At 39.7% G+C, this 10,348-nt stretch overlaps 2 protein-coding genes across 3 annotated transcripts; one reads left to right on the forward strand and one right to left on the reverse strand.

Moving 5' to 3' along the window:
- Positions 1 to 294: 294 nt before the first annotated feature.
- LOC146464556 (Golgi-associated plant pathogenesis-related protein 1-like) lies at positions 295 to 5,689 on the forward strand. Of its 2 annotated transcripts, none has more exons than XM_085129310.1 (4): positions 295 to 458; positions 3,341 to 3,411; positions 3,710 to 3,949; positions 5,177 to 5,689. In XM_085129310.1, exons 1-4 carry the CDS (start codon positions 410 to 412, stop codon positions 5,435 to 5,437), a joined length of 621 nt encoding a protein of 206 aa, XP_084985436.1. In that variant the 5' UTR covers positions 295 to 409; the 3' UTR covers positions 5,438 to 5,689. The 2 variants fall into 2 exon arrangements, with proteins under 2 accessions (XP_084985436.1, XP_084985435.1); XM_085129309.1 differs by lacking the exon at positions 295 to 458 and adding an exon at positions 2,557 to 2,842.
- A 250-nt stretch (positions 5,690 to 5,939) lies between these two features.
- LOC146464557 (uncharacterized) lies at positions 5,940 to 10,348 on the reverse strand. Its single transcript, XM_085129545.1, has 2 exons — positions 8,481 to 10,348; positions 5,940 to 7,351 (listed from the first exon to the last, which is right to left on the reverse strand). The coding sequence occupies exons 1-2, from the start codon at positions 8,797 to 8,799 to the stop codon at positions 7,059 to 7,061; spliced, it is 612 nt and encodes a 203-aa protein (XP_084985671.1). The 5' UTR covers positions 8,800 to 10,348; the 3' UTR covers positions 5,940 to 7,058.

The raw sequence follows: 10,348 nt of genomic DNA on the forward strand, positions 1-10,348 counted from the left end.
CTTAGGCGGGGTGGGGAAGGTAGAATCTTAATCCACAACATTTTACGCTGATCGATCGATGCTCAAATACAGTAATGTGAGGGAATCGTGTTTGCTGTGTTTACAGTTGTAAATAAAAACAAATAAAAGAAGGTGATCTTTTATTTATTTATTCATTGATTCATTTATTAATTTTTATTTCAAGCTTTGGCATAAAAGTTACAATGTTTCGTGAGGGGTGGGGAGGGGTGAGGTGCTGAGAGGTTAACTGCATGTGTTGACACAATGATGACAGTTCTTTTGTGTGTACGTCACCAAAATGATATCTTATTTTGGCCCGTGTATTTATTTACCGTTTACCACATCTACGATTTCAGATTGTCGAGCGTGCAGCGACCTGTAATCTTCCAACAGTAAGAAACGAGCTGCAATGATTTTTGTATCGATAATCGTCATAACCCTTATTCCAAACTGCAGAGGTGAGGAAACGTTTTTCTTCCGTTTTGAAACTACATTTATTGATATCTAACAGCTCTCAAAAATCATACATTATACTGATTATATAATTGCGTATCATAACAGATTGTGCTTAGACTGAAATCTTGTCGATCTCTCCATATGCCATCTGGCTAAAATTCAATCCATTTTTACGTTTCTAGTTTTATAATAATGGCGTCTGTTTTCTTCTTTTGGCTCGACATTATCAGACAGCCCTCCTTCTGATCCTAGGGGGAGGGGGGCGGTAGTCAGTGAATTGGGTTGGAGGGGGGGGGGGTGGTAGGGGGTGTGTTTTAGTAGTGTAAGAACAAGATGATATATAAGAGAAGCAGAGCCCGATACAACGTAGAATTACGTTTTAGTGTGTACTATATTTCGGCTGGCCAAACCTGGGATATGCGCTTATATTACAAGTATTTGCGCAATAACGGAACTACGTAAAACTAAAGTGACTGACTGTATAAAAGATGAAGCAAAAGAAATAATAAAAAAGGGAAAAAAAGCTAGTAAATTTCTTCGCGAATATTCAGGCCATGTGGAAGAAGTGCTCTGCTTTTTGAGATCAGAAAGGCTTCCCTGGCCTTACGGATTGAGTCTCGTTTGGAGTAGACTTTTTCCTTAGCGGTGTGCTTCGGAGCGGTGAGGAAGTGTTCTGCGGTTGTGGTGGGTGTTCATTAAAGCCACAATAAACCACCATGTGTAACAAACTTGAAGCACCAGATCCGCAGTGTAGTAAAGGACTCAGTCAACTGTAAAATAACAAACCAATATGACTGATTTTACGGCTCGGAAGATATATTAGAAAAAACAATCAGGGTTATACAGATAAAAAAAACTCCAAATGCCATGATAATTTTTTTTTTATACCACTGTTATCCTATTCTAGACCAAAACTTGCTGAGATACTGTCAATAACAGGATAATTCAGAAGCATGCCTGATTCTCCTTCATCCCCCACCGCTAAGTAGTCATGGGAAGAGGGCCCCAAACTGCGGACCTCGCGAGAAAAACAATCTCCTTCTTGGGAGGGGGAGGAGAGGGCAAATCTTAATCTTGATTCAGGGGTGGCATGCGATCCCAGAGCTCTAAGCCTTTTACCTAACCCAACCGCAAAGATGTGATTTTTTTATTCCAAGCAACCAAATAAACTGCAAAAAACCGTGGACGAAGATCCTGCTACCAGTCAACGTTGGATCTCGCCGGGAGAGATCTAATCGGCTCTGAAACTTGATAAAAGTAGATATGAAAAGTCCAAGGACTAGATTTTTTTTACCGTATTTTAGACCTAACGATATTCCCCAGGAACCTTCTTCGGCTTATGGAAGCGGAAAACCCTTACGCGACAAACCACTTGGAAGGGTCCCCATATAGGTTTTCGGCACAGAAAAGTGGGAGCGCATGGTGAATCTAGGAAGGATCCTTGTAGTTAGATACCACTGTCTCGTACAAGAAGTGTGTGGAGGCACAGACTGTCAGATCTGAAGATTGGTGCTTCGAGGTCCGGCTTCTGCGCATGCCTTCATTTTTTTTCTTTGAACAAGAAACTGAGCGTTCCCATATTATGGAGTAGAAATGGTTCCCTCGTCATTCTACAACGGTTACTTTTAATTCGCTATGTCTTTGTTGGACTGGCTAACCTATCTGAAGGGGGGGGGGGGGGGGGCCATACTCCAGGCCTGTTCGTGTGTGGCTTATTAAGGCTTGCGCCTTATTACGTGATTGCTAAAATTATCAGGTGATATTGCCGTTGATGTCATATCCTGAGTACTCAAATTAACCAAAATTCATTTCCCAAGCCATTAGATATTGGCTTGCTTCCTACGCAATTTAAAGTTTAGCGCTCGAAAACAAGAGAGCAAGCCTAGCTGACTCACAGGTTACCCACGCATTTATTTATTTATTTGTTTATTTATAACTCCTCGATCATGACGTACGGATGTGATAAATGGCAGGAAGGTGTTTTTTGCGCCCTTTCCGTTCCAGTAAAAGCCGTTGCATCGGTCTTCGCAGATCACCCAGCGTAAATGACGAGTTAACTTTTATTCGTTCGTTTATATTTTTGATTGTATTCGTAAAGGAAAAGAAATCTGGAATCGAAACTTGCGGTTTGTGTTTAAGACGAAACAGTTTCGTGACATGCAACATCCCGTTATTTTCGGGGAAATATATTTTTACAAACATATTATAAGTGTTATTAAAATTACTTGAAACCCCTGCGTGCGCTGACACTTTGTCTAAAAGGAGAACAAAAAGCTCGATTTTTTCAAAGGTCGTTCCATGTAATGTCTGAATAACATGCCGATCTTTTTCCGAGTCCCGCTACTACGTTTGACGTTTCTGTTCTTCTTCATCGCATTCTGGCAAGGTAAGGCGAGAATCAACTCAGCTGATCACTGAAAATTGCTGTGTAGATTTTTGGTTCTTTCATTTTGAATCCACTTGGTCTACGTCACTGGTTTATCATGAATCTTGCCTAGTCAATAAAAATATTATTCGCTTTTCCTCGATCTGTTGTTTATAAACCTGATAAACTAAGATAAACAAGGACAACAAGGTTTGTCTCTTCATTTAAGCCAGACAAATGTTTCGACTTCTAGAGGGAGAGTATCTCTGTTGAAAATAATTCCTCAAGTCAAGTCAGGCGGGTTATTTAATGGCGTGGTTCAGTACATATTGGTGAATTCAATTTTTAACACGTTTGTTTTTTTTTTTTTTTTGGAAAACTGTATGTTCATTACTGGATAGTTTCGCAGAAGAGTACACGAGGCAACTTGTCAATATTTTTGTTTGTATACGCGTTTGAAAGGTTACGGAATGTTTGGTGTGATCACATTAAATGTAATTTTTTTTTCTGTTTCTGTAGTAGTGGAAGGTACTCTCTCATTCAAAGATCAGTGCGTGAAATGGCATAATGAATTTCGCATTAAACACCAGGTAAACAACAAACAATATGGTAGAAAGTTATGACTGAGATGAAGCTACGAAAAAATGCTTGATGATACCTGCTTGAGACTGATCCCGCGCCCGCCCGCGCGCGCCGTAACGTGCGACGTGGCTGGCGTGCCTCAGAGAGAGGCTGAGCGCTGAAGGAAGGACAAAAAAAATTCCGTGTACTTTTTTCTTGTTGTTTTTCCCTTTACTGTGTAAATGGCGCAAAAATTTTACCGTCCAATTTTTTTTAGCAGAATGCTAAGCCCTTACCCTCTTTAATTAACATCGCTGGTTTGTCCAGGTAGGTCCAGTCACGTGGAATAACGCCCTTGCAAAACGCGCTGAGGATTGGGCCAAGTACTTAGCAGCTAACAATCTGTTCAAGCATGCGCAAAACACACCAGATGGAGAGAATCTTTATATGTCCTCACACAAACCCACAGAGCCTTGTACCCAAGCTACGAAAGCTTTCTACGGAGAAGTAAAATATTATGACTTTGACCACCCTGGATTTTCAAAGGGAACGGGACATTTTACCCAGGTAAGCCAATAGTCATTTTTGCCTTGTATGTATCTACAGCAACTTGAAATTGCTTGCCGAATTGAAATGATCGATTGGATCTTAAACGCAATTCCTTTAGTGTTCGAGGATTTTACCGTAATGTTTTATTTTTGGTACGCCAGTTTGAGCTTTGCCATTTTTTTTAGTACAAAATCAATAAAATATCAATGCCTCGAGCATTTTAGCTCATTGAACCCCCTCAAAGTTAAAACTATCTATCTTTGAAATCAACGGTTTTATATACCCAGAGTGGCCATAAATTTAAAATCGAAGTATTAGAGCATCTCCGTAAGGCTTATTAATAAATGTAGTGGTCACTGGGCCATTTGCGATTTTCTGTTTGGGCGAAGAAACGATCATAACCAGTCTTGTGAAATATGTAAGGTGTGTTACAGTCAACCCAGGTCACGCGTGAACGATATTTTTGAAATTTGAACGGAGTTTTGAAATTTACATGTCAGTTTTCAAAATCGCCAACGAGATTTCAGAGTTCCCGTATAAATTTCCCTAGCTTATTGACAGTATAAAGCTATGAATTTTTCTTTACATTGCAAAATTGAATATTTCAAGAATAACAATTGTTTCCCAAGTATTTTGAATCTTTTTTTCAGTAAATGCGTCTTTTTCAGAACGATTTCCAGAGAGATGTCCAACATTTCATTCGCACGTCGGACATTACAAAGAGAAATTCGAATGTTCATTTCATTCTTGGAATTACTGTTCACGCGTGACCTGGATTGACTGTAATAAGGTCATCAAGTTCTGTTTCACGACCATACAAGTTTGGTAATCTTTCGGTAAATTTCTGCAGAGTTATAATTATCAGTTTTTATAGGCCTAGAGCTATGCCTTAACATGCTTGAGGAATACCATTTCGGTTTAATGTTTCACATTTCTTCACAGATTGGCATTTGCGAAAACTGAATTTGAACACCGTCTTGTGCAATTCCATGGAAAATCGCTATTTTTGTGTTTGCCACTTATTGCATGTACACTAAATTTAAAACTTATTTAACTATGAATAACTCAGTGCTTCATGTGTTTGAGTGACCTGTCGCCATAAACTGGATCAACCCTGCATGAGGTATATAACATCATGCTTATCGTATGAGCATTGCATATAATTTCACTATCGACAAATTTAAGCAAAGTATCACCTGAGATAGCAAATCATATTTTAACATGCGTAACTGTTTCCATATTAAGGTTGTGTGGAAAAACACCAAACAGATCGGAGCGGCATATGCGACGAGAAAGGATGGCCGGTTTGTTGTAGTGATCCGATATTCCCCTCCTGGAAACTATATTGGAGAGAAACAATTCAGGAGTAATGTTCTTCCCGCCAAGGAGGGGGCAGCTGGTACTCCACCTTCTCCCCGTGGGGGAGGTGCTTCTCAGATGGGTTGTTCCTTTGTCAGCAAAGTTCTCGTTTTTGTTGCAGTGATTGCCGTAAAGTTTATCTTTTAACATAAAGCTGTGCCCGACAGTCAAGTTGTGTTTCCGAAGCTAAGTCGATATTCTCAGAATATGAATTACTGTACCTAATCGTGTCGAGGCTTTTATGAGTGTGTTTGCATGTTTCATTGCGACGGAATACAACTGATCCGCTGAAACTTCGCCACAAATAGAACGTGATGGCGATGATTTATCTACTAACTTTATTTCAACGTGATAATTATTTAAACATTGAAATAATTAAACTTGTAATTTCAAGGGAAATCTTGTTTCACCTGTCATTATGCAATATTCATGACCATGAAAGACAGTAAAAAGGTGGATGTTTAGTGTAAGGATGTGAACAAGAGTTATATTGCAAATCGATGATTTATTTTCCTCGATGCTATCATTAACCTTTTCCCTGTCGTTGTTGCAATATGTGCCGTCTGGAACGTGAGTAGAAAGTGAGTTCAAACGCGTGCGAGAAGCGGGAACACCTCCCCCACCCCCCCTGTCCTCCGGGGGACAACCTCCCAGGCAGGTGAACTTTTGAAGATTGGCTTCTTCAAATGTCCATCCCCAGGGACAGAAAGCTGTTCAAATGGCCACCTATCCTTTAGTGCTCAAATACCACTCCTCGAGGAACAACTTTCAGCTTCAATCAACAGGTGTTGTTCATGCTTTGCATACAGACATATAACTGTAATGACACCTTCAAAAAACTCAGTAATTAAAGCCCCTTTTGAGTAGCTATAGCCTTTAATTAACGGCAAGTTTTTCCGTGGGTTTTAGTCCGTCTGCTGCACAGGCTACTTGGCTCTCCCAGGCGAAATCCCGTCCTTGAAAAACTCCTCATTTGATCCTCGCATTACGTGTCGAAGACAAAAAAACATTTCTCGTCATTGTGCTCTTTCTCTCTCCCCACGTCAGGGGTTTACTGAAATGGGTACCAACTAAAGTTTCCAGTAGCAAGTGAAGTCTGAAAAAATGCTGGGCTTGACCGCCCCATAGGCTAGAATCACAGCCAGGGTGTAGTCGAGTACTGTGGAATAGTCTCAGTTGTTTCGTTCAGTTACAAAAACTTTCTGAAACTCAAGCGGAGTTATTTAATAACGGTTTTATTAGCGTTACTGTGCTCACCCAAACTCAGCATTTTAAATAAGCTAATTACCTGTTTACAAAGTAAACTCCTATTTACACCATGATTGTAAGCATAGAGCGGTTTTCAATTGAGTGTCCAAAGTAATTTCACGTTTGCTTTGGTATGCCTTATGCCTTGTGCCACCCACCCACGTCTATAAAAGAAATCGTGACCCGCTCTGACCTGTTTTCCCACGCTTGCCGCCGGTTACATGTATTTACTTCGAGTTCTGATTGGTCAGTTGTGTTGTTTACGTTTTTTGTGATTGACTATAGTAATTATACTTTGGTTTTGGTCTTGTGATACTCACTCAATTTAAAACCGCTCTATTCAAATGTTTCTACGTATTTAATTAATGCTCCAAGTTGCCGGTTGACTTCCTCGCGGATCCTCATTTTCACTGAGTATATACACAGTCATATAAGAGCTAGCGGCAAACTGTCAGTTCTACGGTTTCGAACCTATGTTGTTAGTTGCATTCAGTGTTCGTGTTTTTTGTCCGTTCACAACTTACAAGCTTCCTCCGTCATCTCTCTCAAATTCGTTTTTCTCTACACTGCAGGCGGATTCTAAGTTCTGTCTTCTCCATTTGATTCTCCGGTTCTGGAACCAAACTTTCACTTGTGTTTCATTGAGGCCCAGGTCGGCGGCGAGGTAAAACCTCTGCGATCCCACAATGTACTGTTGACGATCAAACTCTTCCTCTAAACGATCCAATTGATCAGCTGTGAAGATGGTGCGGTTTCGCTTTTTTCTGCAGCCAGCTTCCAGCTTCCAGCCCTTCTGTTCATAAAAGTAATTTTCTGGAAGAATAGCAACAACCATAAAAAAAAGTAATCAAAACGACACACGTTTGGTTTTATGTACATTGACGTTCAGTACGTTAATCCTTCACGCTCCATGAAAAGTGTGCCAAAATCGAAACAGGAAATCCGGCGCTTTCATTTGAGTGGTCATTCACAAACTCAAAGTTAGAACCACCTTACAGCACAGCATTTTTAATTTAACAACACCAGAGAAAGTCATCACGGAGAATAGCTATTGTTCTCGGGGAATTTACTTACAGTTCAAAAGAGATTCTAGCCTGTCATATTTGACAATTATTCCACGAGCGCATGCACTTTCGATATGAGATCATTGATAGCGTTCGCGCTATTATTCAAGAAAGATCAGTCAGAACTAAATTCATCGGTTGCATAGCTTTCGTTTAAATGATCTCACTCAAGGAGTTTTTTTCACAGCCTGAATTGTGAGAGCCACCTTGTAAAACAAAATAAATAGAGCCATAATCTTGAAACTGCCGTTTAATTGCTTTATTTTGAATGGTTATACCGTCAAGGTATTCCACAGACTCAACTGACTTTAGAAAAGAACACGTTGTCCAGGATAAAAAACAATAGCTGACCGCAACGCGAAACTGAACTGCTCTGTAACAGGGAATAAAATTCAAGCAAAATTTTTGTAATTTCGTTTCTGTTTTCCGGCACATCATTTTAGGAGAATATCATGGAAGGAAGAAGGGTATGTTAAACGCTTAAATCTATGCCAGGATTGAGTGGAAATAGCCGGTCGAAATAACACGGGCAAGTTTTAATTAGCTTAAAAATCTGGCAACGGAGCGCAATTCAAGACGGATGGATGAGGCAAAACTTAACGACTGGGAGCACATATTAAAATTGACATGTCTTAGATTGTTTTTGCTGTTTTGGAGGAAACGTCTTGGGATATTCCCAAATGAGTGACTGTTCAACACAGGTGAAAGTTGACTCTTTTCCGATTTGAATCAAACGCATCATTTCTGAAGGTAGCGTATCTTCCGGATATGTCAGATTTGTGCTTCGGTAATTCCACACATGCAGAAAAGTATTTACTTGCATTATTCGCCTGGATTTATTTCACTGATGTGGTAAATGTGAATGTACAATTACCTACCTCTAAGAGTGGACGGTAACTGGCTTTCGGCGCCGTTGTTATGGCGGGAAGTTTCATACGGTTGATGTCGCTCTCTCTGAATGGCTGGAAAAAGCAAGCGATACTGGCCGGCATTCCTGTGAGAATTGAACCTTGATAAGCGAGCTTCGTCCAAGCGGTTCTGTCCCGCTGAAATAGCGCCGTCATACTTTGAAAACGAGGAGGGATAATAATCTGGATATGTTTGAAAACTTTGTGGTTGATTTTGACAGCAACTTTCAGTGCAGTAAGGAACAAAAACATAGCCTTGAAAATAGCGCTCCGATTCCTTTGCATCCATCACGCTTCAGCGTGGAGTAAGGCCGCTTAAATTGCTCGAAATCACTGAGTCTTTGAGCAAAACAAAACAACAACACAAATTTTATTGAAGAGTTGAAGATCAAAATGATAACTTTATGCCGTAATAGCACATTAATGGGGGAAATAGAAAAGTAATTACGCATCGTTATTACCTGTCGGTATCATTTACCCCGAGCCATTAAATCCATAATATGACGCGATAGATAAGCGATCAAGTAATTTAGGTCTGTAATTATAACAGAACTAAGATGACCAAGATGGCAGCATGCATCTGCCAGGGCATTGACTTAATTACCCGCTTCTTACACAAAAGGCTTCTGACAACTTTAAAATAATTATTTGAATACATCGATCACGAAGAAATCGTTTTGTTCGAGGAAATGGATTCCTTTTTGTCCCCCAAAACGCCTCTTTGTTACTATTCAATTCAGTAACTTTGTTGCTACAGAAACCAATATTAAAGACGGAGAGATTTTGCTTTGTCCACTGTTTTCGAAGTTTAACAGGTAAGCAATAATTAAGGTGTTATAGCCACGTTAAGTAGTTTTTAGGGACTGACATTAGTTAAGCTTTGGGCAAGCAATTAGTGTTAAAGACCTTTTGAAGGATCATGATTGCCCGTAAACAGAAAGACAATTAAACAGCGTAGAAAATGAAACTAATTTTTCTCATTTGGTAAAAAAAAAAAAATGCAAAAGCAAATGAATCTTCTTTGTCATGGGGGAAAAATTCAAGTAACTGTTTAGGCCCTTTCTCGATCCGATCACCCCATCCATTTTGTACTTTTTTTCATACTTCTCGTTTTTCAGTTGAAAGGATGAACCATTTGGCATGTTCATCTCTTCGCCATCAATGGCGACCAAAATCAAAATCCAAGAAAAACATGCCAAATTTCATTTGTAAGATAATGACGGGCGATTAAAGAACAACACAAGAAAGCACTGCTGAAGTGCTTTGATTTAAATGGACACGCTTTAGGATTTCATCCACAGATGCAGAGCAGTGGCAAAGGTACACAATTTAGCATAACAAACAGCACCACAGGAAAGTACTGCTCAGCAGCTTTCATTTGAATGGTCACACTTTAGGATTTCATCCACATACTCAAAAGTTAGGACCGCCTTGTACAGCATAACAAACAACAGTACCACAAAAGCGTACTTCTCAATAGCCTTGATTTGAATGATCACACTTAACAATTTCAAAATAAGTAAAAGCCATATTACAGGGCTGAGCTGTTGGAACCGGCTGAGTTATTCAAGATCCAGTGTTTACATCATATACACTGTCCAGACTGCCATATTTTTTTCTGATAAATCTTAACGCAACTGGCATACATAGAGCCATTACGTTTCATTTTTCCTGAATGCTATTTGTTTCTCTATTCATAACAAGGACAGATTTTTTTCTCAGCCTTTCTAAATATGTACAATAAAACGACGCACATCCTGGCCTGCTAAGCGACAAAAATGTTTTATTGGATAACAGAAAGGACACGCACCGTGAATAGCTGTACTAAGTTGCATGGA

This window comes from Pavona decussata, unplaced genomic scaffold (assembly GCF_977016875.1).
Source record: "Pavona decussata unplaced genomic scaffold, jaPavDecu1.1 SCAFFOLD_161, whole genome shotgun sequence".
NCBI lineage: Eukaryota > Metazoa > Cnidaria > Anthozoa > Scleractinia > Agariciidae > Pavona > Pavona decussata.

Coding starts and splice junctions, on each gene's coding strand:
- LOC146464557 (XM_085129545.1), bottom strand. CDS start 8,799: ATGGATGCAAAGGAATCGGAGCGCTATTTTCAAGGCTATGTTTTTGTT. Junction 7,352..8,480: donor GTTACCGTCCACTCTTAGAG/GTAGGTAATTGT, acceptor CTATTCTTCCAG/AAAATTACTTTTATGAACAG.
- LOC146464556 (XM_085129309.1), top strand. CDS start 2,773: ATGCCGATCTTTTTCCGAGTCCCGCTACTACGTTTGACGTTTCTGTTC. Junction 2,843..3,340: donor CTTCATCGCATTCTGGCAAG/GTAAGGCGAGAA, acceptor CTGTTTCTGTAG/TAGTGGAAGGTACTCTCTCA. Junction 3,412..3,709: donor AATTTCGCATTAAACACCAG/GTAAACAACAAA, acceptor TGGTTTGTCCAG/GTAGGTCCAGTCACGTGGAA.